General features: G+C 44.5%; 1 protein-coding gene across 4 annotated transcripts in view; it reads right to left on the bottom strand.

Moving 5' to 3' along the window:
- LOC147125153 (glycerophosphodiester phosphodiesterase 2-like) overlaps positions 1-26,524 on the bottom strand; it is a 181,621-nt gene that overhangs the window by 51,073 nt on the left and 104,024 nt on the right. For 3 of the 4 annotated variants that reach the window (XM_085998271.1, XM_085998272.1, XM_085998277.1), the window contains 4 exons: positions 21,472-21,531; positions 19,661-19,759; positions 12,351-12,444; positions 5,246-5,391 (listed from right to left, as the gene is read on the bottom strand). In XM_085998271.1, the coding sequence (XP_085854397.1) occupies positions 5,246-5,391; positions 12,351-12,444; positions 19,661-19,759; positions 21,472-21,531 (399 nt within the window). The remainder of the gene's footprint in view (positions 1-5,245; positions 5,392-12,350; positions 12,445-19,660; positions 19,760-21,471; positions 21,532-26,524) is intronic. The other variant, XM_085998274.1, reaches the window with a different exon arrangement.

The raw sequence follows: 26,524 nt of genomic DNA, 5'->3' as shown, positions 1-26,524 counted from the left end.
GGGGATAGGAGCAGGGACTGCAGGGAGGATGAGCAACTTGGCCACACACCGTGGAACGGGGGGCCATTCAAGAGGGGGGAGTAAATAGAAATGTTGTAGTGGTAGGGGATAGTATTATTAGGGGGATAGATAGAGTTCTCTGCAGCCGAGAGCGAGAGTCCCGAAGGCTGTGTTGCCTACCCGGTGCCAGGGTTAAGGACATCTCCTCTGGGCTGGAAAGAAACTTGCAGTGGGAGGGGGTGGATCCAGTTGTCATGGTCCATGCTGGTACAAACGATGTAGATAGGACTAGGAAGCCGGTTCTGTTAAAGGAGTATGAGCAGCTAGGGGTCAAATTAAAAAACAGAACCTCAAGGGTAATAATCTCTGGATTATTACCTGAGCCACGAGCGAATTTGGCTAGGACAAATAAAATTAGAGAGTTAAATGCGTGGCTCAAAGACTGGTGTGGGAGAAATGGGTTTTGCTTCCTGGGACACTGGCACCAGTACTGGGGCAGGAGGGAGCTGTTCCGTTGGGATGGGCTTCACTTGGCCAGTGCTGGGACTAGAGTCCTGGTGGATCATATAACTAGGGCTGTAGAGAGGGCTTTAAACTAACTAGTGGGGGGGGGGGGAGGTTCCTAGAGAGCAAATAATAAAAATGACAACAGAGAAGGTCATAGACTTAGGTAGCAGTGGGGAAATTAAAAACCAGAGCATGTCAGGAAGGGGCAGAAGGTATGGAGTAAAAGGTAAAGTAATAAAAGGGCAAAAGCAGGAATTAAGTGTCACAAAACATATTTGAAAGTTCTCTATCTGAATGCACGTAGCATTCGTAACAAAATAGACGAGTTAATGGCACAAATAACTACATATGGGTATGATCTTGTGGCCATTACAGAAACATGGCTGCAGGGTGACAATGCCTGGGAATTAAACATACCAGGTTATTTAACGATCAGGAAGGACAGGCAGGAAGGAAGGGGAGGTGGGGTGGCTATGTTAATAAAGGAAGGAATCACTGTAATACAGAGAAATGATATTGGGTCAAAAGATCAGGATAATGAAACAGTTTGGGTGGAGGTAAGGAATAATAAGGGGAAAAAAATACTAGTGGGCGTAGTCTATAGGCCTCCGAACAGTTGCAACTCTGTTGGACGGAGTATCAATCAGGAAAGAGTTGAGGCTTGTAATAAGGGAGCATCTATAATTATGGGGGATTTTAACTATCATATTAATTGGACAAATCAAATTGGGCAGGGCTGCCTTGAGGATGAGTTCATTGAGTGTATTAGGGATGGGTTTCTTGAACAGTATGTAACTGAACCGACCAGAGGGCAAGCAACCTTAGATCTGGTCCTGTGTAACGAGACAGGATTAATTAAAAATGTCCTAGTAAAGGATCCCCTTGGAATGAGTGACCATAACATGGTTGAATTCCATATTCAATTAGAGGGTGAGAAGGTTGGATCTCAAACAAGTGTGCTAAGCTTGAATAAAGGAGACTATGAAGGTATGAGAGCGGAATTGAGTAGAGTGGATTGGGAAAATAGATTAAAGGGTAAGACGATACATGATCAGTGGTGTACATTTAAAGAGTTATTTTACAACTTCCAAAAAACATATATATTCCACTGAGAAGAAAAGGGTGTAAAAGAAAAGACAGCCATCCGTGGCTAAGTAAAGAAATTAAAGATAGTATTCGACTAAAAACAAGGGCATATAAGTGATGCGCTATCAATTACTCATAAAAGACGGAGAGTTAGGAGAGTAACTAAAAGGCTTTTATTAACAAAGAACAGAGCATGCCTCTTGTGGTTGATTGGTTTCCAAGAAGGCAGGGGGCTGCAGAGCAGTCACCTTTATACCTGGGCCTGTGGGTGGAGCCAGGGGCGGAGCCAGCAGTGGCATGCTGAGGCATGCCTAGATACAACAGTGTGCAACAACAACAACAACGGTGAACAACAATAACAGTGGTTTACCACATTCACCCCTTGTTTAAAATTGAGTCCGGCGGGGTGAAGTGTACTAAAGGTTCGTGTAAGTAAGTCTATCAGGTGGCCTTGTATGCCGTCCTGATCGTCGTGGTGGCGGCGTGATGGTGCAGCATCCAACGTTGAATCTGGGGGCTCATTGAGTTTCCCAGGCCGGTACAAGATATCGTAATTGTAGGTGGAGAGTTAAATTCTCCACCTCAAGATCTTGTCGTTCTTGATTTTGCCCCTCTGATTATTATTAAACATAAAAGCTACTGAACGCTGGTCAGTGAGCAGGGTAAATCGTTTTCCGGCCAGGTAATGCCTCCAATGTCGCACCGCTTCCACAATGGCCTGGGCCTCCTTTTCGACAAAGGAGTGTCGAATCTCGGGGCCCTGGAGGGTCCTTGAGAAAAAGGCCACGGGTCTCCCCGCCTGGTTAAGGGTTGCAGCTATGGGGCGACATTTTGTTTTTGTTAATAAAATTGATGCGCTATCAATTACTCATAAAAGACGGAGAGTTAGGAGAGTAACTAAAAGGCTTTTATTAACAAAGAACAGAGCATGCCTCTTGTGGTTGACTGGTTTCCAAGAAGGCAGGGGGCTGCAGAGCATTCACCTTTATACCTGGGCCTGTGGGTGGAGCCAGGGGCGGAGCCAGCAGAGGCATGCTGAGGCATGCCTAGATACAACAGTGTGCAACAACAACAACAACGGTGAACAACAATAACAGTGGTTTACCACAATAAGGTAGCCAAATCTAGTGGGAGGATAGAAGATTGGGAAAACTTTAAAAGACAGCAAAAATAACAAAAAGATTGATTAAGAAAGGGAAGATAGATTATGAAAGTAAATTAGCAAAAAATATAAAAACAGATAGTAAGAGTTTTTATAGTTATATAAAAAGAAAAAGGGTGGCTAAAGTAAATGTTGGTCCCTTAGAGGATGAGACCGGGAAATTAATGGTGGGAAATATGGAGATGGCAAAAACACTGAATGAATATTTTGTATTAGTCTTTACAGTAGAAGACACTAAGAATATTCCAACACTGGACAAACAGGGGGCTATAGTGGGGGAGGAGCTAAACACGATCAAAATCACTAAGGAAGTGGTACTCGGTAAAATAATGGGACTCAAGGCGGATAAATCACCTGGGCCTGATGGCTTACATCCTAGGGTCTTGAGGGAAGTGGCGGTAGGGATTGTGGATGCATTGGTAATAATTTTCCAAAACTCCCTGGACTCGGCAAAGGTCCCGGCAGACTGGAAAACTGCTAATGTAACACCCTTATTTAAAAAGGGCAGTAGACAGAAGGCTGGAAACTATAGACCGGTTAGCCTAACATCTGTGGTAGGTAAAATATTGGAGTCCATTATTAAGGAGACAGCAACAGGACATTTGGATAATCATAATGTAATAGGACAAAGTCAGCATGGTTTTATGAAGGGGAAGTCATGTTTGACAAATTTGCTGGAGTTCTTTGAGGAAGTAACATATAAGGTGGATAAGGGGGAACCAGTGGACGTAGTGTATTTAGACTTCCAAAAGGCATTTGACAAGGTGCCACACAAAAGATTATTGCTTAAGATAAAAAATCACGGGATTGGGTGTAATATTCTGGCATGGATAGAGGATTGGCTATCTAACAGAAGGCAGAGAGTTGGGATAAATGGTTCATTCTCAGACTGGCAATCAGTAACTCGTGGTGTTCCGCAGGGGTCAGTGCTGGGTCCCCAACTCTTTACAATCTATATTAACGATTTGGAGGAGGGGACCGAGTGTAACATATCAAAGTTTGCAGATGATACTAAGATGGGAGGGAAAGTAGTGAGTGAGGAGGACATAAAAAACCTGCAAGGGGACATAGACAGGCTAAGTAAGTGGGCAGAAATTTGGCAGATTGAATACAATACTGGAAAGTGTGAGGTTATGCACTTTGGCAGGAAAAATCGTAGAGCAAGTTATTATCTTAATGGCAAGAAACTGGAAAGTACTGAAGCACAAAGGGATCTGGGGGTCCTGGTGCACGAAACTCAAAAGGTTAGTATGCAGGTGCAGCAAGTGATTAAGAAGGCCAATGGAATGTTGGCTTTCATTGCTAGGGGGATAGAATATAAAAATAGGGAGGTATTGCTTCAGTTGTACAAGGTATTGGTGAGACCGCACCTGGAATACTGCATACAGTTTTGGTGTCCATACTTAAGAAAAGACATACTTGCTCTCGAGTCAGTACAAAGAAGGTTCACTCGGTTAATCCCGGGGATGAGGGGATGGACATATGAGGAGAGGTTGAGTAAATTGGGACTCTACTCACTGGAGTTCAGAAGAATGAGAGGTGATCTTATTGAAACATATAAGATTGTGAAGAGGTTGGATCGGGTGGATGTGGGGAGGATGTTTCCGATGGTGGGTGAAACTAGGGGGCATAGGCTTAGAATAAGGGGCTGCTCTTTCAAAACTGAGATGAGGAGGAACTACTTCACTCAGAGGGTGGTAGATCCATGGAATATGCTGCCCCAAAAAGCTGTAGAAGCTACATCATTACATAAATTTAAAACAGAAATAGACAGTTTCCTAGAAGTAAAGGGAATTAAGGGTTACGGGGAGCGGGCAGGAATTTGGACATGAGTCTAGGTTCGGATCGGTCATGGCCCTGTGGGTAGCGGAGCGGGCCCAGGGGCCATGTAGCCTGATCCTGCTCCTATTTCGTGTGTCTAATTCTGTTAGATTCAGGAGATGGTTCTGTGATAGTAGATTGGCGGTTAGGATCAGATCAGCCATGATCTTATTGAATGGCGGAGCAGGCTCGAGGGGCCGATTGGCCTACTCCTGCTCCTATTTCTTATGTTCTTTTGTTCTTACACTACCCCATTAATCACTCCCAGATCAGATACAGCACGAGGCAGGTGCAGGGTAAAGCTTTCTCTACATAACCCTCTAATGCATCAGTGTATATTTTGATTTTCCACAACAAAGATCGCTTTAACAAGCTGTCAGGTAGACAGCAAGAAGTTCCTTTAACTTCCTTTGTCCAACAAGCCCAAATAGTGCAAAAACAATGGAGGGGATGTTAGCTCTATCCGGCCAGTGGAAGTCGGGCAGGTCAAGGTGAAAATGCCCTGAATTACTTACCTGCCAGAAAGCCGCCTCGATCCTGCTGTTTCTGATTTTAATGAACACTTCTGGACAGGCGGCTAAGCTGCTCACCCAAAGCTGGCCGTGTTCTTATTCACATATGCTAATACAGATTCCATTATATGTACCACACCAGATGACAGATACTTACCATTGGTGCTCCACGGTGCCCCATCATAGCTGGTCTCGGCCCCAGATCTTTCCTTTCAATAATACAAGGAGAGGAGATTGCAAGAGGAATGAAATAAAGAATTGTCACCACTCCGAGATAGAACATGGGCACGACAATCTGGAAAACTAAAAGCAAAAATTTAAAGTGGTGACATAGCTCCCATTATAGAGATGCTGGCACTGTAACTGTGTCCATTCAAGCAAACCAACACTCTGGCCCTAATATTTACAGAGAGACGGGATTTGCAATAAAGGCTAAGAAACATTTTGGCTTCCTAATTGCTTGCTGTACCAGCATGTTAACTTTCTATGATTCGTATACAAGGACCCCCAAATCCCTCTGAATACCAACATTTACAAGTCTCTCAACTTCTAAAAACTATTCTGCTTTTCCGATCTTCCTACCAAAGTGGATAATTTTGCACTTCCCCGCATTATACTCCATCTACCACCTTCTTGCCCAATCACTTAACCAGTCTATATCCCTTTGCAGCCTCTTCACAGCTTAGTTTCTCACCTAGTTTTGAAACATCAGCAAACTTGGATATATTACACTCGGTTCCCTCTTCTAAGTCATTGATATAGATTGTAAATTGCTGAGGCCACGCTCTGATCCTTGCGGAACTCCACTAATTACACCCTGCCATCCTGAAAGTGACCCGTTTATTCCTACTCTCTGTTTTCTGTCCGTTAACCAATCCTCAATCCATGCTAATATATTACCCCCAATCCCATGAGCCCTAATCTTGTGTAACAACCTTTACTGTGGCACCTTATCGAATGCCTTCTGAAAATCCAAATATACTACATCCACTGGTTCCCCATTAGAACCATTGCAGATCTTTGGTATTGTAAAGCCACCCATTACAGAACTTAGGAATCATCAGGATAATTTTCCGACTTTGTGTTATTGGCGGGAAGCCTCACCCACCAGGAATGCAAATGGGAAATTCAGGCATGTGCAATACATGATTTTCCAACCACTAATTAATTTAAATAGGGAGTAAGCCTTTGGCTTAGTGATGTCGGTCTTGCCTCTAAGTTAGAGGGTGATGGGTTAGAGCCCCACTCCAGACAGCCCAGTGAGTGGTGACTAGAATATGCTCTCTAAATACTGCGCTGCTACCCAGCGGGTTAATTGTGTGCGGACAGAGTGACCATTGGCTTAGTAGTGGTATTCACACCTTTGAATCAGAACGGTTAGGTTCAATCTTCACTCCAGACAGCCCCGTTAGTGGAGACTGCAACGCTAGCTTTGAATACTTCATCGAGGTCCAGTGGGATTACTTGTATCCGGTAAGTGCGGATGGCTCCCCTCCCCACACCCCCCACCCCTTGTAAGGTTATGTTGGGCTCTGCAACCCAACTAGGGTAGAAGGTACTTTGAAGATAAAAACCGTGAGGAAGGCATTAGAAACTGTTGAGTCTGTGTGTCCCAGTTATGCTTATTATAAATCACTGGACACAGACAACAAGAATAACTTTAACAGGTCTTTACTATTCGGAGGTCAGGGCTAAACTGCCCAGCAATTCACTACACAACGTTTATATACCGGTGTGGTCACCACCGGTATTACAGTATACAGCAGCCAAGAGAAAGTAGTACATCTCTTAAGGTAGTTCTCTTAAGGTGGAACAGGTTACATACACCACAATCCTCCCTTTTTAGCTTAACAGTGTATATCCCCATTTAACATAACATAATAACATATATATATATATACAACTTCATGCAAAACAGTTCAAAGATTCAGTCTCTGAGGAGGCCTCCTGATCCGAGTTGGATAACGCCTTTCAGGGGTCTCTGATTCTCGTTGCTGGGGTGACTCATCTAGTTGATCTCTTATGGATTGGACATCATCATCAGGTACATTCACTTCTGAGGTAGATGCTTCAGGTTCACTAACTTCTTCCACGGTTGTCTCTGCCGTAACCATGGGTTCGACCCTTGTTCTCGATTCTACCAGTTGGTCAGCATGACGTCGTATTACATTTTCACCAATATCTACCGTGTACATCAGGGGTCCTTGTCTGGCCCGAATTGTTCCAGATTGCCATTTCTCATTTTTATAGTCCCGGGCTAACACTGGTTGTCCTATTTCGAAACTCCGAGTGGTCTTGTTATTTATATGCTGGAACTGTTTGTTTTCGACTTCCCTCCGCACATTTGGTTTTAACAAGTCCAACCTGGACCGCAACCTCCTGTTATAGAACATCATGGCAGGACTTTGGTTTGTCACTGCATGAGTGGCGTTTCGATATGCCAGTAGGAAATTGTCCACCTTGTGTTGTAGTGGAATCTGATCTTCGCTCATGGCCTTTATTGCTTTTTTGAACGTTTGTACAAATCTCTCGGCCAACCCGTTTGTAGCCGGATGATATGGGGCAGAGGTATAATGTTTCACCCCATTCTTCTTCATGAATTTCTGGAATTCTTCTGACACGAACTGCGGTCCGTTGTCTGAACATATTTGTTCTGGCAATCCATTTCTTGCAAATATCGTTCTTAGCACCGCGATCGTCTTTTCCGAGGTAGTGGTAGTCATCTTAATCACTTCTGGCCATTTAGAATGTGCGTCCGCCGCAATTAAAAACATGGAGTCCATGAATGGACCAGCAAAGTCAATATGTACACGTTGCCATGGGGTTGAAGGCCATTCCCATGGATGCAGCGGTGCAATCGGAGGTGCATTTTGAACTTTTTGGCACCCTGAGCTGCTTTTCGTCAGATCCTCTATCTGTTGGTCGATACCCGGCCACCACACATAAGCCCTAGCAAGGCTTTTCATCTTGACTCCCCCCAGATGACCTTCATGCAGTTCCTTTAGAACTCTCTCTCTTAACTTAGGAGGAATAATCACCCTTGTTCCATACATCAATGTTCCTTGACAGATGGACAGCTGTTCTCGTCTTGCTGAGAATGCCGGTAACAGTGGATCACCATGTGCTAGCCATCCCTTCACTGTCAATTCGTAGACCCGGGACAGTGTTGGGTCGTTCCTGGTTTCTCTTTCAATACTTGCATTGGTGACTGGTAAACATTCGATGATGGTCGAGTGAAATAACTCAACAGGGTCAACCGTCGGTGCCTCCTCCGCTGTAGGTAGTGGCAGGCGCGACAGCCCATCAGCATTACCATGCTGCTTTGTACCTTTGAATTCAATCTGATATTGATGTGCCCCTAGGAAAAGGGACCATCTCTGGAGCCTCTGTGCGGTCATCACCGAAACACCCTTCTTAGGGTTAAAAATGGATACCAACGGCTGGTGGTCTGTCAGTAGCGTAAACTTTTGGCCCTGCAGGTAATGATTAAACTTCTTTACTCCCCACACAAGGCTGAGAGCCTCCCTATCTATCTGAGCATAGTTGCGCTCAGCGGAGGTCAATGATCTGGATGCGAACGCGACTGGCTTCTCCAAGCCATTTGGCAACTTGTGTGAGAGTACTGCCCCAATACCATATGGAGAAGCATCACAAGCCAAACGAATAGGCAGCGTTGGGTTGAAGTGAGCCAACACTTCCTCTGAGGTGATCAATGCCTTGCTTTTACCAAAGGCCCTCTTACAGTCCTCACTCCACTTCCATGGTACTCCCTTCTGCAAAAGAGCGTTCAGCGGGTGCAGCACCGTGGACAAATTTGGCAGAAACTTATGGTAATAGTTAATCAACCCTAGGAACGACCTCAACTGGGATACATTATCCGGAGTGGGAGCCTTCACAACAGCTTCGATCTTGTCAGGAGACTTGTGAAGCCCCTCCTGGTCAATGACATGACCACAGTACGAGATCCGCTTCTGAAAGAACTCACATTTCTGGCGATTAACTCGAAGTCCATATTCTTTCAATCTGGTGAGCACCAGTTCCAAATTTGCAAGGTGTTCCTCATCATCATCTGCTGTAATCAGAATATCATCCAGGTAACATTGTGTACCTGGAATTCCCTGTAATACCTGCTCCATGGCCCTCTGCCAAATTGCTGGAGCCGATGCCACTCCAAAAACCAGTCTATTATACCGATACAAGCCTCTATGCGTGTTGATTGTGAGATACTGGCGTGACTCTTCCTCAACTTCCATTTGTAAGTACACCTGCGCCAGGTCTATCTTGGTGAAGTGTTTCCCGCCAGACAACGAAGCGAAGATATCCTCAATCCGCGGAAGCGGATATTGCACCGTGTGAAGCACCGGATTAACAGTGATCTTGAAATCTCCACAGATGCGAACCTTCCCCGGTTCCCCCGGCTTGTTGCTCGATAAACGCTTCATGACGGGAACAATGGGCGTGGCCCACTCATTCCAGTCCACCTTAGACAGTACTCCTGAACGTTCTAGCCCTTCCAGCTCAGCTTCCACAGCAGGTCGTATCGCATAAGGTACCGGTCTGGCTTTGAAAAATTTCGGGTTTGCATGTTCTTCAACCTTGATGTTTGCCGTAATTCCTCTCAGTGTTCCCAGTCCCTGTTGGAACACCTCTTTAGCATCGTCCAATATTCTGGACAATCGTTTAGGTTTGACATCTTTTTTACCGGAATCTACCGTTAGTGCTTTTAAGGAATGCCAGTCCATATTTATTCTCCTGATCCACTCCCGTCCCAGTAGTGGTGGACCTCCCTCAGGTAGCACATATAAGTCCATTCCTCGGCTTTCTTTGCCCTTGTGGACCACCTTTACCTTTATCTTTCCGATGGGGTATACTCTTTGCCCCGTGTATGTTTTCAATACAATCTCCGTATCCCGTAGGGGAATATGTGGGAATAACCTTTTGTAATCTTGCTTATTCATGACCGTCAATGCCGATCCAGTGTCCAATTCCATCTTCACTTGGACTCCTGCTATCTGAAGTGTGACCCAGATAGTTTGGAGGTCTGCTTCATTACCCACATTGTGTACTCTTAGACAACCCAGTTCCTTACTGCTGGAGTCTGAATCTGACTTCTGTTCATCCGAAATGTTCTCTGTCACCTTGTGTACCTTTCTGCACTTTTCCTGCGTTGACTTTTTGTTGCTGGTCTTCTTTCCTGACCGGCATACTTTAGCTATGTGACCAAGCCTGCCACATTTTCTGCATTCCTGATTTTTGAACCAGCACTGGTTCTGATCATGCGTTGTCTTTCCACAACGATAACACTTTACTGCACCCAAGGCCATTTGATTGGTGCTGAGTTCCGATGACCTTAGCTGCATTTCCGCAGTGCCTCTCGCTGCGGCTTCGTGCGATGCTGCAATAGTGACAGCTTTATCAAGCGTAAGATCATTCTCTTCTAGCAGTCGCTTTTGTGTTCCTTCTTTTAACAATCCACACACAAATGTATCTCTCAGCGCATCTGCTAGTCCTGTTCCAAACTGACAGTACTTTGATAGCTTACGCAGTTCAATTAAGAATTCAGCGTTGCTTTCTTCTTTCAGCTGCGTTCTTCTGTAAAATTTAAATCGTTCTGCTATCAGCAGCGGCGTGGGGTTTAAATGATTTTTCAGGACAGTAACAATATTTGCGAAAGTCTGATCCGCCGGTTTATCTGGTGATACAAGGTGCTTCAATAGCCCGTACGTCTTCGCACCCATTGAGTTTAATAAGGTTAGTGCTTTCTTATCTTCTGGTACCTCATTTGCTTTACAATAAACTTCCATGCGTTCTACATACGTGGCCCAATCTTCGACATCGCTATCAAAAGCATTGATGTTACCATGTTTAGGCATCCTTGCAAGTTTCTTTAAATTTTCTTTTTCCCAAAATGGCGGCTTCCCGCACTTGTCTTCTTCCCCCACCTACTAAAATGGCGGCTTCCCGCGCTTGGCGGTTTTTTCCCGCGCTCGTCTTCTTCCCCCGCCGACTACAATGGCGGCTTCCCACATTTGCCTTCTTCCCCCGCTGGCTGCAATGGCGATTGCCGTGCTGCTGCCGTTCTCGCCTCCCCAGCGGTTCTCAATTCCCCGATGCTGCTTTTGCTCCCCCGCGGTTCCCGTGGGCATTCACGCTTCCCCTGCTGTTGCGCCTCTCAGCCCCGCTTGCAGGCCGGTCCTTTACACCGGCTGCGGTTGAGTTCTCCGCGGTTCTCGTGGCCTTAACGCTGCCCCAGTCGCTGCGCCTCTCGGCCCCGATTGCAGCCCGGCCCTTTTCACCGGCCGCGGTCGAGTTCTCCGCCCTTTTTCCTCCGTTTTCCCTCCCCTACTCCACAGCCAACGCGGCCGACTTTCTGCTCGTGTCGCTGATCGGCTTACCCACCACCGTGGTAGAAGGGATGATCACTGCCTGTCGCTGATGGAGGGCTTCGTGGTCAGAATTTTTCTTTTTAACCCGGGTTCTCGATGCCTCCCGTGCGATGTGGTGCTCAGCAGGATGATGAGGGCGGATGCCTCTTCTCGACGCCCGTTCTGAGGACGAAGCTGCCTTGGATGTAAAACTGCCGCAGGGTAAGATCGGACTCGTTGCCACTGTTGAGTCTGTGTGTCCCAGTTATGCTTATTATAAATCACTGGACACAGACAACAAGAATAACTTTAACAGGTCTTTACTATTCGGAGGTCAGGGCTGAACTGCCCAGCAAATCACTACACAACGTTTATATACCGGTGTGGTCACCACCGGTATTACAGTATACAGCAGCCAAGAGAAAGTAGTACATCTCTTAAGGTAGTTCTCTTAAGGTGGAACAGGTTACATACACCACAGAAACCACCTCAGCTACTCTTCCCTAGTAGGCTCAAGAATCTCATGTGTGACTTGAGTTAGGACCTGCTCAATGGAAGAATACAATTGCTGGATAAATTTAAATGGTTGAAGAATCACATGCAGCATGCACCTGAATTTCTGATATGTACTTCCCAAATGGCAAGGCTCCATACCAGCAGTGCAAAGCTGGAAATACCCACACAATTCCACCCATCACAGGACATTTGCCATAACTCCACCCATCACACGACATTTACCTTAATTCCACCCATCACAGTATATTTGCCATAACTCCACCCATTACAGGACTTTTAGATTGTAACTTCTTATTCTAGAACTTTGACTCAAATACAGCTACTCGCAGTCTTTTTGCAGTGTCTGTTTGTCCCATTCTACTGTGTATATCTGTTACTCACCTGTTCTATTAGAATGGAAAAACTGATCAGCGACGAACCATGCCACACTGGTTACAATGACAACTGCACCAATGTGGAGGAAGGGAGCTGTTATCTGCACAAACAGAATACATTTTTAAAATTCCAAAAATAAAACCCCTAACTCAAAGCAAAAGCCAGTGAACTGGGTTTTCAGTTTCACAAATAGAACAGTGATAGTAACATTCATGATTCAATCTGTAAACTTAGGTTACATAGAATTATATTGAAATTACAACATGGAAACAGTCCATTCATCCCAACCAGTTTGTGTTTGTGTTTATTCTCCACACATAGTAGTCTTAATCCTATGCCCCTTTCCTGTTCCCATATCTCTTTATCACCCTTTCCTTCAACCAGCTATCTAACATTCTTCAATGTTGACATGGTGCCTGCTTCAATCACAAACTCTGTTTGTGCATGTTTTGAGGCTGTGGAATGCACTAAGTCTGCCCACCACTGATGTGGTGGGATTCCCAAATCCTAGCCCTATAAATCAACAATTAGTTGAGTCAACTATTTAGAAAGGATGCGGTTAATTTCACTGATGCCACGCTCCCAGCGGGCAGGTATGCTTGAAGGGAGCATGGGTTGGCAGAATAGGTGGTATAGTGTTCTCTGTGAAGTGCGAGAAGTGCAAGTTTATTGAATTGACCCTACGTTTATCAAACAACAACTTGCATTCATATAGTGCTTTTAATGTAGAAAAGCATCCCAAGGTGCTTCCCAGAAGTGCAATAAAAAAAATGGGCAATGAGCCAAAGAAGGAGATATTAGGAAGGGTGAACAGAAGCTTGGTCAAAAAGGTGGATTTTAAAGCAGGTCTAAAAGGAGGAGAGGGAGGCGCAGAGACAGAGGAGTATAGGGAGGGAATTCCAGAGTCTGTGGTCTAGGTAACGGAGGACACAATCACCAATGGTGGGGCGAAGGGTGGCAGGGATACACAAATGCCAGAGTCAGAGGAACAGAGAGGTTTTGGGGATTGGAAGAGGTTACAGAGATAAGGAAGTTGTGGCTCCTCCAAGACTGGATGTCGGAAAAGTAGTCTGACAACACAGAGGTAATGGAGGGATCAAGACAGATGGTGGATAGTTAGAGATGGGTGTCGTCAGCATACATATTAAAGTTGATCCTATGGCTGCAGAAGATGTTGTCAAGGAGCAGTATGTAGACGAGGAAGAGGAGGTGGCCAAGGATAGATCTTTGGGGGACTCTGGAGGTAATGGTGTGGAGTGGGAAGAGAAGCTATTATTGGAGTAGCTCTGGCTATGATCAGATAGATAAGAGTGGACCCAATTGAGGGCAGTCCCACTGAGCATTGGAGAAGGTTGGTGTGGTCAACCATGCCAAAGACTGCAGAGAGACCAACGAGGTGGAGGATGCTCACAATCACAGGGAATGTCATTTGCTACTTTGCTTGGAGCCGTTTCAGTGTGTGGTGAGGACATTAAGCACAATTTTATCAATCGATCTCAATGTAACATAAACATCTAGAAGGGCAAAATTTCCTCTTATAGTGCTTAAGCATCAATTATTACCTAGGCAGAGTGCATAGAGGAAAATCGGATGGGGAAGATTGCACACTCTTAACAGAACACAGCTGATTTTTCATTAAGGGCATGAAATCCTCTCTGCCTGATATTCCACGATGCTCTCAGCCCAGGTGATCCGTTCCACTCAAGCACAAGAGCAAAATCTGCCCTACACAGTTTTATTTACATGTCTGTATATATCCCACCCTTATTACAAGTTATAACACACACTGTGTGCAATAGGCAGAGAGTAGGGGTTTTGGAAACCTGTGGCTAATTGGGAAAGGTTCACAGACAGTAGAGGGAGTCTTTTGGAAGGAAAAGGAGTGTGGTGAGCCTGTTAAGGTCCAAACCCTAATTTTCTGAGAATGACAAATTTGGGTTTGAATTGGCGCATGACAAATCATGGGGCGGTCTTCATAGCATTTTGTGACAGGAGTCCCTCCCTCTAATCCGATTGGTTCCTGGCACATGGAAAGCTTTTTCAGTGACCTTTGCCTGTAGCACATGTGGTTGGGGAATCTAAAATCCAGTGAGGTAGTATTTCTTTAAGGGCTGCAGTTTGCCATTAAAGGGTAAGTTGCAGTGCTGACAGAAAAGTGGACTCATTGTTCACAATGGAGACAAGATACTGAAGAGTTGGAGGTGCTGCTGTTGGAGGTGCACAGGTGGGCCTATTTGAGGATGAAGACCACTCACCAGTAAAATCACAGGTGCCAGCTGCATGGTGGGAAGCCACCGACTGAGTCAAGTAAACCTCCCTGGTCTCTCACGTCTAGTTGTAAATGAGGAAAAGGTTTGCTGGTATTAGGAGGAAGGTAGTGGTAAATCTTTTCCTAACTCTTGTACACGTTCCTTCTTCATCAAGCATGGCATAAACCTAAGTTGGGAACTGTTGCACCTTCTGGGAGGTACCATTCTTGTCGCAAAATGCCGCGAAACCCACCCCACAAGTTGCCACACAACAGCTCAAACCAATTCCCTTTTACACACACTAATTCATTGTGCCAAAGCTGGATGGCACACTTTTCCTTCAGGTGAGGTTGCAGCCAATGAATAGCTAATAAAAGCTCAGTCTGCACTGCTGCTGCTGGAGTGGGGTTGTGAGAATCCTGGGAAGTCTCCATTTCGGATTCTCCCTAATAACTAACATAGACTAAATGAAATAAGTATTATTAGTTATAGGTTCAAGTTTGTATTATGTAACTGTTATGCGATGTACGGCGATTCTTGAATAATCATGCTTTTATATTAGTATAATATGCCCTGGATAGACCTGTTTAGATTTAAAATGGAAGAAACCAAGGTGCTGGGCCTTGCTTGGCCAAATTAAAAGATACAGTCAGCAGCATTCCTAGCAGAACAAAACAAACAGAACTAGAAGAATTAATGGAATTCCAGGGACTGAGATAAGAGGCAAAAGGGACTGTAAGATTATCATGGATTAGTTGATTTTTAGAATACTTCTTTTGATATCTTATGATCAGTGTGTAAGAATTAAATGTAGAAGTTTGTAATCATCAACTGTATGCAATGATAACCTGAATTATATATGACATATAACCCTTTTTCTTATAATTAAGAGTCTATGAGTAAGCTGTAACCAGACAGCCTGGGATGAGAAAGAGATTACCATGGTCGAATAGAGTGCAGCTAGCCTGGGATGCAATGTCATATGTAGTTGCCACTGTGTTGTAATGTTATGATTTCAGCAGTGAATTAAAAACATAGGCCTCTCACAGAAACATCAAGGACACTATAGAGACGTGTTCTGTTTGTGTTGCTATAATTACCCCAGATATAAGTCTTGATGGCCAAAAACAGATGATGTAAGGGTATCATAAGGCTAGAACCCGCGTAGGCCAAGGTGCTACAGACGTGGCATCTTTATGATTGGATTTTGGGTGTAGGCCAGTGATTGGTTCAGGAGGACTCCATAGGTTTTGAATGAGAGTAAGAGTACAAGAAGGGTTCTGTCAGACACATAAGTTGTAGAGGCATTCGGCTGGAAGCTTGGGACCATCTAACAGACGGGCCAAGGAGGGATGGGCTGGTGGAGGGACCACATGTGTGACACCAACTGGACGTAAAGTCAAGAGGATTGACAGGCTGACGGGGGTTTGCTTGTGGAGATCGCAACCTCTACCCAGGGCATAACGGGTAATATAAATCTTGATTGCACCTTGTATGACTACTGCTTAGATGCTGTAATGTATCAAGTCTCCCGTACACTGAATAAAATATAATGGCCTAGAAATTCGGTGGCGCCCCGGAAGGAGCCGATTGCGCCAGCGCGATATTCAGTTTCAGCGCCCCAAACGGAAGTGGGGCGCTGCTCGAGGCGCCCCGCGTCCCTCTTGGGGCACTGAAACTGAATATCGCAGTGCAACGTGCCACAGCGCCACACGCTGCGGCACGGCACGCTGCGGTACTGCAGGCCTTCATCCCCTTCTTAAAGGGGAGGGGCCTGCACCAGCGCGATCAGAGATCGCGAGTGCCGGCAAAAGAGCCCGGCACCGAGGAGAGGTGCCGGGCTCTTGGGACACAGCCGGCACTGCCCGGGGGGGGGGGGGGGGGGGAGGGCTCAGGCTCAGGAGGCCGGGGACGGCGGTGCGAGGAGGTGCTGGCAGGCAGGCAGCAAAAAAAATGGCCGCCCCGCACCTCCCCTTTAATTAGCGCCACTACCGCCGCAGGCCGGCCCCCCTGAACAGGTCACAGATTGCGACCGGCGTTACAGCGGGGGCCGCGACCCAATATCGCGATCGGGGCAGTAGCGGGGCGCTGCGCACACCAATGACGTCATCAGCGGCGGCGCAGCGCTACAGGCTAACGCCGCCATTAGCGCCCTGCTAAATTTCGCGGGGGGCATAGCCAGTGGCGCTAAAGCCACTAAGTGCCCTCTTTGGGCGCTAACTGGTGGTGCAGCCCACCGAATTTCTAGGCCAATCACTTTTACCAATACAGGTCAAGTCAAATCTTTTGGAACTTAGGAGTGAAAGGGTTAATTGGCCAGAACCCCATAACTCTAACAGGGTCACCTCACCAGCATGGATGCAGAGGTTAGTACTTTTCTTTCAAGTTCCATTACCTCAACTTTCTCGTCATTCCAAAAACGACAGCACTATGGCCTACTGCATTATGAAGGCATCCTGGATATTTCCTGGATAATGACCTTGGTTGTGTATAAGGATGGGGATGGGCAATAAATGCTGGCTTTGCCAGCGACACCCACATTCCATAAATTAATTTAAAAAAATGATGTTTTGATGTGGTCAGATACCACATGCACATTAATTGAGTGTAAATCCTTGTTGTTCATGTAGGTCATGGGGTTGATATAAGGAGCCCATATGTGATACTTTACCCTTGAGGTATCCCTACCACCCTGTGCCCAGTCCAGCTAATGCCTCCATTCCACAGGAAAAGTGTTGAAGATGTCATTCCTTGCTTGATACATATGTCCAATGCAGACTATCTGCCAGATAGTCTGGCAGATGTCATCTTGGATAGCTTGAATGGATCCAGCAGCATGAAAGTTTCATGCTGTAGAAACCTTCATTTCTACAGGAAGAGCCATCCCTGATCTAGATGTTATTTGCAGGTCATCCTGAATCAGACGGTACAATTCTATCACAGCTTGTCTTATGAAGCAGGAATAATAAAGACTGGTTTCCTGTGACATGCCGGGTTATCTGTCGAGGGATCTATAAGTGTGAGTCCTGAGGTAAAGATAGGTTGGGTCATAATGTCTTAGTTATCACTACACCTGTATATGTTAGACGCTCATGAACTCTTACTTATTTCAAACTTGCAGTGCATTCAGAAATTGCACCACTTTTTATGGCGTGATGTAATTAAAGCAGCAATTAAGAATATTGAAGGAAAGTTATGCTTGGAAAAGAAAAGTGCAAAAGTGGAGGACAAACAAAATCAATTAATGCATGGAACAAAATGCGGCAAGAGATAACTAAGAACTGAAAACAAAACACTGTGCAAAACAAATCACCAACCCCCTTTAAGAAGTCTATTTGAGTAAACCAGGTTCTGGTATTCATCAGGCACCCAGCTTTTTTTGAGCAAAGCTTGCTGTGGGTGGAGGTTTGCCCAAAGATCTCAATTTAGAGGTGGGACCTTTTAACAGGTTACCTAAATGTTGAAATGAGGCCACACATGCTGATAACGCAACAATGGTTTTATCTCATTTCAGCATGAGAAAACACCCTGATCAGTTGTGTGTCCAGTTTTTTGACTCAAACCCACTGTAACTTAGGCCCCATGCTGCCGGTAGGACCTTCCAAAATTAGAGCACAAGGTGTAAGAGTTGGTAAGATGTATATAAATCCTCATTCAGTTCCACCCCAGTGATGTGGGATTTTTCCTGTAAAGAATGGTATGATTGTCTGAGGGAATTCCTGTGTAAAAATCTGACCGGATTCTACCAGTGCAGGCTCTATAAGAAGAAATTAAAACAGAGCGTTTACTTGTAAACTGCTTTAAAAAGTTTATATTCAGCCAGGAGGTAACAAGGAGGGTAGATGAGGGTAGTGCGTTTGATGTAGTGTATATGGACTTTAGCAAGGCTTTTGATAAGGTTCCACATGGCAGACTGGTCACGAAGTTAAAAGCCCATGGGATCCAGGGCAAAGTGTCAAGTTGGATTCAAAACTGGCTCGGAGACAGGAAGCAGAGGTTAATGGTTGATGCGTGTTTTTGTGACTGGAACACTGTTTCCAGTGGGGTTTTGCAGGGCTCAGTACTAGGTCCCTTGCTTTTTGTTGTATATATCAATGATCTAACTTGAATATAGGGGGTATGATTAAGAAGTTTGCAGATGATACTAAAATCGGCTGTGTGGTTGATACTGAAGAAGGAAGCTGTAGACTGCAGGAAGAGATCAATAAATTGGTCAGGTGAGCAGAACAGTGGCAAATGGAATTCAATCCGGAGAAGTGTGAGGTAATGCATTTGGGGAGGGCTAACAAGGAAAGGGAATACACATTAAATGGTAGGACACTGAGTAGTGTTGAGGAATAAAGGGACCTTGGAGAGCAAGTCCACAGATCCCTGAAGGTGGCAGGCCAGGTAAACAAGGTGGTTAAGAAGGCATACGGAATGCTTGTCTTTATTAACCATGGCATAGAATACAAGAGCAGGGGGTTATGCTTCAACTGTATAAAACACTAGTTAGGCCTCAGCTAGAGTACTGCGTGCAGTTCTGGTCACCACATTACAGGAAAGATGTGATTGCACTAGAGAGGGTACAGAGGAGATTTACAAGGATGTTGTCGGGAGTAGAGAATCTTAGCTATGAGGAAAGACTGGATAGGCTGGGTCTGTTTTCCTTGGAACAGAGGAGGCTGAGGGGAGACCTTATTGAGGTGTATAAAATTATGAGGGGCATAGATAAAGTGGATAGAAAGGACCTGTTTCCCTTAGCAGAGGGGTCAAAAACCAGGGGGCACAGATTTAAAATAATTGGAAAGTTTAGAGGAGATTGAGGAGAAACTTCTTCACCCAGAGGGTTGTGGGGGTCTGGAACTCACTGCCTGAAAGGGTGGTAGAGGCAGGAACCCTAACCACATTTAAAAAGTACTTGAATGTGCACTTGGGATGCTGTAACCTGCAGGGCTACGGACCAAGAGCTGGCAAGTGGGATTAGGCTGGATAGCTCTTTGTTGGCCGGCATGGTCACGATGGGCCGAAATGGCCTCCTTCCGTGCTGTAACTTTCTATGATTCTATGATTACTGAGCAAACTCACTTGAAATGACATGTGTACAGTGTCCCATTCTTCATTCCACATAATTCCAATGGCCATCATCAAGACTAGGATCAGCAAGACAGAAATCAGCATGGCAGCCTGGAGAATAAGAAACTACACTTGAAAAGAAGACTGTTGCAGAATTATTGCAGGATTTCATGTTGTGTTTCAGGCACCACTATAGGGTGAGGTCAGGACATTCAGCTGCAGATACAGCCAACAGCTGGAGATCAGCAGTGTTGGTGCTGTGTGCCCAGGATCACATTATGTAAAATCATCATTGGTGCTAAAGAGACTACAGACAATAGCACTCAGTACACAAAGGAGACCATTTAAGAAATGAGAAAACACAACTGCAACTTTTCACTGTCAAAGTATTCATGCTTCTCTTCTTCAAAATCACCCTAATTGCTCTTTTTTGCTTTGGTATGAATCCTACCTGGTTTTCTTTTCCCCATTTTCTGCATTGTCTTTTTTCCTTCTCCCTGGTAAGATCCTATCCAATTCCCTTTCAGCCCTTCCCTTAAGTAATGTTGCCCAATCTCCTCTCTCCCCTTCCCAAGTGCAACCATAGTCTATATCCCCTCTTCTTTTCCCAGGTCTGACACTGTCCACATTTCCCTTCCCCCCACTAAAACAATGCCCTGTCTCAACTTTATTTTACAAGTATTTTAAAACATGTCTTGCAGTGAGTCCTTCATGGATTCTAATGTGATGGCTGATGTTATAGCAGCTCTTGTTTTGGGATGAACTCCTTCTAACTTTGATTTGGCATCCCAATGACTCCCATGGAACCAGGACTTATTAACAGTCTAAAGATAGCTGACTCAAAAGTGATCCTGAATATTGGCCTATGACAGGTAGTTACACTGAACATGCAGTGGGCCTGCTTAAGCTGCATGTATACCCAATATTCCATTACCCGTCAAGTTGAACTTTGTGGCTATTATTGATATGTGGTAGTACTCCCTGTTGTTAAATTGTTTTAAAATTGTTTATAGAGTTGATTCTCTCCCCTAATATCATTTCATGGAAGAACTATAAGGGCAATCACTGTTGAGCAGTTTTTAAAATTAGTTTCAGTAGCATTAAATTCATTGATTAGCATTGCATTGTTCCTCAGCGTGTAATATGTGTATAAAAAAGCAAAATACTGCGGTTGCTGGATCAGATCAGCCATGATCTTATTGAATGGCGGAGCAGGCTCGAGGGGCCGATTGGCCTACTCCTGCTCCTATTTCTTATGTTCTTATAACTCTTTATCTCCCTCCGCACACTTCAGTTCATGCTGGCACTTTATACTTTCTCCCTCAAGTCACACTGGCAGTCCTCTCTTCATTCCTCTCCCAGTTCATGCTATCATCCTATTTCCCCTCCGCCCGCACTGCTGCTGGCACTATTCTTTTCTTTCTCCTCAATTCATGCTGGCACTCTCGCTCCTCCTCCCTCAATGTTACTCCAAACTGCACCGTCAGTTCTACTCTCTGCTCCCCTACCACCATCAGCACCACTCCTGGCTCTCCTTCACCCTTCAGCACTGCTCCTGTTTCCTACCTGTTGTTGTTGCTGTTCCAAGGGATTAAATGCCACTGCACACTGGTAAGAAATACTTGATCTTGCAAAATTATTGTGAGAATTTGTAGCCATAGCATACAGTGTGTTCAATCCCCTAAAGAAGGAGTTGTGAGTGAGAGCCAGAAGTGACAATACTGGGGGAGCCAGAAATGGTGCTGATTTTTGTCCATGGATACCAAGCCAAAATGCAGACTTTTTGCATGAAATGCAGACGGTCAGCATATATGTAACAGTACCTTGTTAATCCAGTGTAAGTAAAGTGGTACTCCCAGAGCAAAGTGACACAGTGCAAGTATCTGAAACAACAAAAGCAGTACAGCAATAACTTACTGAGAAACCAGCCTGCAACTCATTTTCAATGCGACAATGAACAGGAAAGTCACCAATCAAAATCATCAATGAAATATAAGGGCAATCACTGTTGAGCAGTTTTTAAAATTAGTTTCAGTAGCATTACATTCATTGATTAGCATTGCATTGTTCCTCAGCGTGTAATATGTGTATAAAAAAGCAAAATACTGCGGTTGCTGGAACTCTGAAATAAAAACAGAAAATGCTGAAAATACTCAGCAGTCCAGGTAGCATCTGTGGAGAAAGAAACAGTTAACATTTCAGGTCGATGACCTTTCGTCAGGATATTATCTGTATCCCACTTTCAACAGTGTGTTTCCTTTATATTCCACTGGTCCTCAATGTGCCCCCTTCAAAACTCACTGTTGAAAGTTTTTTGCCTGTCTATCACACTGTCGCCCAGAATATAGTCCCATTTTGTATCCTCTATATCCAACTGTTTCCACCATTGTGTCCTTTCTATTCCACTGATCTCACTGTTTATCCTCTACATCTGGAGAATGAGTGGAAAAACTGGTAAACTGCTTAAAGGAATGGAGGAACAGAAATATTTAGATTACAGATCTTTAAAAGCAGGATTTCAGGTGGAAAAGGCAATAAGATTCTGGGGTTAACATATAATGGTATTGAATACAAAAAGAAAGAGTTAATGATGAATTTGTACAACAAATTGGATGGGCCTGCTATCAGAATACTATATATAGTTTAGGCATCCCATTCAAGTAAAGATATCAGAGCTATGGAAAAGGTGCAATCTAAATTCACTGGAATGAAACCATTGATGGGTCATAGTTAGTTCTAATGAGACACTTGAAAAGCTAGGGCTGTAATCACTGGAATTTTAAGGGGAGATCCAATAGTTGTGTTTAAAATTTTGAAAGAATTTGAGAGAGTAAATAGTTACCCAGTGTGTATCCTCTATATCCTGCTGTTCCCTAGTCTATCCTCTAAATCCCACAGTTCCCAAGTGTGTATTCTCTCTAAATCGCTGTTCATAAAACATAGAAGATAGGAGCAGGAGTAGGCCATTCGACCCCTCAAGCCTGCTCCGCCATTCAATGAGATCATGGCTGATCATCCAAATTCAGTACCCTGTTCCTGCCTTCTCTCCATATCCCTTGATCCCTTTAGCCTTAAGAAATATATCCAACTCCTTCTTGAATATACTTAATGAATTGGCCTCTACTGCCTTCTTTGGCAGAGAGTTCCACAGGTTCACCACTCTCTGGAACATCCTTCCAGCATCTAGTCTGTCTAGTCCTGTTAGAATTTTATAAGTTTCGATGAGATCCCCTCTCATTCTTCTAAACTCCAGTGAGTACAAGCCCAATTGACCCACTCTCTCCTCATACGTCATTCCTGCCATCCCAGGTATCAGCCTGGTGAATCTTCGCTGAACTCCTTCCATGGCAAGAACATCCTTCCTCAGATAAGGCGACCAAAACTGCACACAATACTCAAGATGTGGCCTCACCAAGGCCCTGTACAACTGCAGCAAGACATCCTTGTTCCTGTACTCAAACCCTCTCGCTACGAAGGCCAACATACCATTTGCCTTCTTAACTGCCTGCTACGCCTGCATGCTTACTTTCAGTGACTGATGCACAAGGATGCCCAGGTCTCGTTGCACTTCCCCTTCTCCCAATCTATTGCCATTTAGATAATAATCTGCCTTCCTGTTTTTGACACCAAAGTGGATAACCTCGCATTTATCCACGTTATATTGCATCTGCCATGCTTCTGCCCAATCACCCAACCTGTCCAAATTATCCTGGAGTTTCTCGGCATCCTCCTCACAGCTTACCCTCCCACCCAGCTTTGTGTCGCCTGCAAACTTGGAGATATTACATCTAGTTCCCTCGTCCAGATCATTAATATATATTGTGACTAGCTGAGGTCCAAGGACCGATCCCTGCGGTACCCCACTAGTCACTGCCTGCCACTCGGAAAAAGAGCCGTTTATTCCAACGCTTTGCTTTCTGTCTGCCAACGAGTTCTCTATCCAAGTCAATACCTTGCCCCCAATCCCATGTGCCTTAATTTTATACGCTAATCTCTTATGCGGGACCTTATCGAAAGCCTTTTGAAAATCCAAATACACCACATCCACTGGTGCTCCCTTATCTATTTTACCAGTTACATCCTCAAAAAATTCCAGTAGGTTAGTCAAGCACGATTTACCTTTTGTAAAGCCATGTTGACTTTGTCCGATCCGGTCACTTTTTTCCAAGTGCTCTGCTATTACATCCTTTATAATGGACTCTAGCATTTTCCCCACTACCGATGTCAGGCTTACCGGTCTGTAATTCCCCATTTTCTCTCTACCACTCTTTTTGAACAGTGGGGTAACATTAGCTACCCGCCAATCCATGGGTACTGTTCCAGAATCTATCGAATTTTGGAAGATGACCAGCAATGCATCTACTATTTCTAGGGCCACTTCCTTAAGTACCCTAGGATGTAGATTATCAGGCCCTGGGGATTTATCGGCCCTCAATCCCATCAATTTCCCTAACACCATTTCCCTACAAATACTGATTTCTATCAGTTCCTCCCTTTCATTAGACCCTATGTTCCCCGACATCTTTGGGAGGTTATTTGTGTCCTCCTTTGTGAAGACAGAACCAAAGTATGTATTTAATTGGTCTGCCATTTCTTTGTTCCCCATTATAAATTCCCCTGATTCTGACTGCAAGTGACCTATGCTTGACTTCACCAATCTTTTTCTCTTCACATATCTATAAAAGCTTTTCACAGATCACAGATCACAGAAGAGATCACAGAAACCCCACAGTGCAGATAGAGGCCATTTCGGCCCATCGAGCCTGCACCAACTCATATCCCACCCGATCCCCGTAACCCCTACACCAACACATATCCCACTCTATCCCCGTAACCCCACGTATTTAATCCCCCTAACACTAAGGGTCAATTTATCATAGCCAATCAACCTAACCTGCACATCTTTGGACTGTGGGAGGAAACCGGAGCACCCGGAGGAAACCCACGCAAACACGGGGAGAATGTGCAAACTCCACACAGACAGTCACCCGAGGCCAGATTCGAACCCGGGTCCCTGGCGCTGTGAGGCAACAGTGCTAACCACTATGCCACCGTGCTAGTTTTACAGTCAGTTTTTATGTTCCCTGCAAGCTTACTCTCATACTCTATTTTTCCCCTCAATTAATCCCTTTGTCCTCCTTTGTTGGATCCTAAACTGCTCCCAATCCTCAGGTTTACTGCTTTTTCTGGCCAATTTATATGTCCTCTCCTTGGATCTTATAGTTCCTCAGCAATGGTAAGCTCTTGCGTGACCTGCCTCCCCAATGTGCAGCCCATTCAAACTTTTGCGCATGCATGGTATCGACAATGGAAAAGCCGGTGAGCATCCTGTGCGGGACCTTGCAGATGACTGTGCAGCTTAGCGGGAACATTGTTCCCCAGTGTGTATCCTCTATATCCCAGAAACCCAGTGTATATCCTCTATATCCCACTGTTCCCCAGTGTATATCCTCTACATCTTGCTGTTACCATGTGTATCTTCTATTTCCCATTGTTCCCCAGGATATATCTATATACCTTACTGTTCACCAATGTATATCAGCTATATTGTGCTGTTCCTTAGTGTCTATCTTGTATATCCCATTGTTACCTAGTCTGCAACTGGTGAAAAACAAATTTAGGACTGCTGTGAGGAAGTTCTTCATCCAATGAATAATCCAACATGTGGAAATGATCGCTGGTTAGCGCTGAAGTGAAAAGTCTTGGACTCATTTAAAAGATAGTTGGATGCTGTGGTGAAGGGCTATAGGTTTTTCTAGATGGGTTGAATGTCCTTCTTTATCCGTATTGATCTTGTAATCTATACCTCAGTTTCCTAATATGTGTCCTCTATTTCCCACGGTTGTTGGGTATGTATCATGTGTAATATCCCAGAATTCTATTTATCATGTGCTGCATTATAGGGTTGTAAAGGAAAAAGTGGAATTTTGCAGGCTGAAATTAAATTGAGGGATTTGGATGGTTTGTATATAGAATAATGGATACCTGGGAGTGAATTACAGGCTATAATCTAATGAGTGGGTCGGATGGTTTACAAATATCTCTGTAGGTGGGTGTATATACATATCTGTTGCCAGCGGAAAAACATATGTTTTAGTACAACCTTGTGGGTCAGTTTATTTATTACTTTCCAACTGCACGGGTTGTGGTACAATAACAGACTGACAAACATTGAGACCATTAGAATTTGACACGCATATTATCTGTGTTTTATAAGTTCAGTAAGCATTGTGAATGAAGAACTGCTTCTGTGATTTTCTACAATTCTCTGATTGGATTTCACGTTACATCCAGGGTCTGCTTTCATGTCCAGACAAATGTAAATTTGAAGGGTTCACAGGTGTTTTAAAAATCGTTGCTAATGCTGGACAAGGTTTGATTGATATTGTTTTGCATCAACTGAAGAGAACTTCAATAGTGTGTCTCTCCATTGTCACTGTACAATTTGTGGATAATTATGTTGATATATATAGTTACTTTATGGAAATTATTTTGGTTGAATTTTGTGTCCGTCAAGTTGAGGGATATTATTGATGAGGAAAAGAACGCTTTCCATATCAGGCACTCAATGTCAGCATCAAACACTACCAGCCTCAGGTGAGATACAGCACAGGGTAGATGCAAAGTATAAATCTCTTTACATTGCTCAATTCAGCTCTCCTAGGTGAGGTAAAGTATGGATTAGATGAGACTAAAGATCTCTTAATGCTGTCTCATCAACACTTCTAGGTCAGGTTTTGCGCAGGTTGGAGGCCAAGTAAAAGCTCCCTTTACATGGCCAACAAAATACCTCAGCCCCAACTTTGAAAGGTTGCACCAGTGTTCTATTTCCGATACTGGCCATCCTTCAACCTCTCGAAATGAGATTGACCATTC

This window comes from Somniosus microcephalus, chromosome 1 (assembly GCF_052327205.1).
Source record: "Somniosus microcephalus isolate GS21.2 chromosome 1, FLI_Smic_1.0, whole genome shotgun sequence".
NCBI lineage: Eukaryota > Metazoa > Chordata > Chondrichthyes > Squaliformes > Somniosidae > Somniosus > Somniosus microcephalus.
The sequence above is the reverse complement of the archived record's forward strand: the minus strand, read 5'-3'. Positions and strand labels throughout refer to the sequence as shown.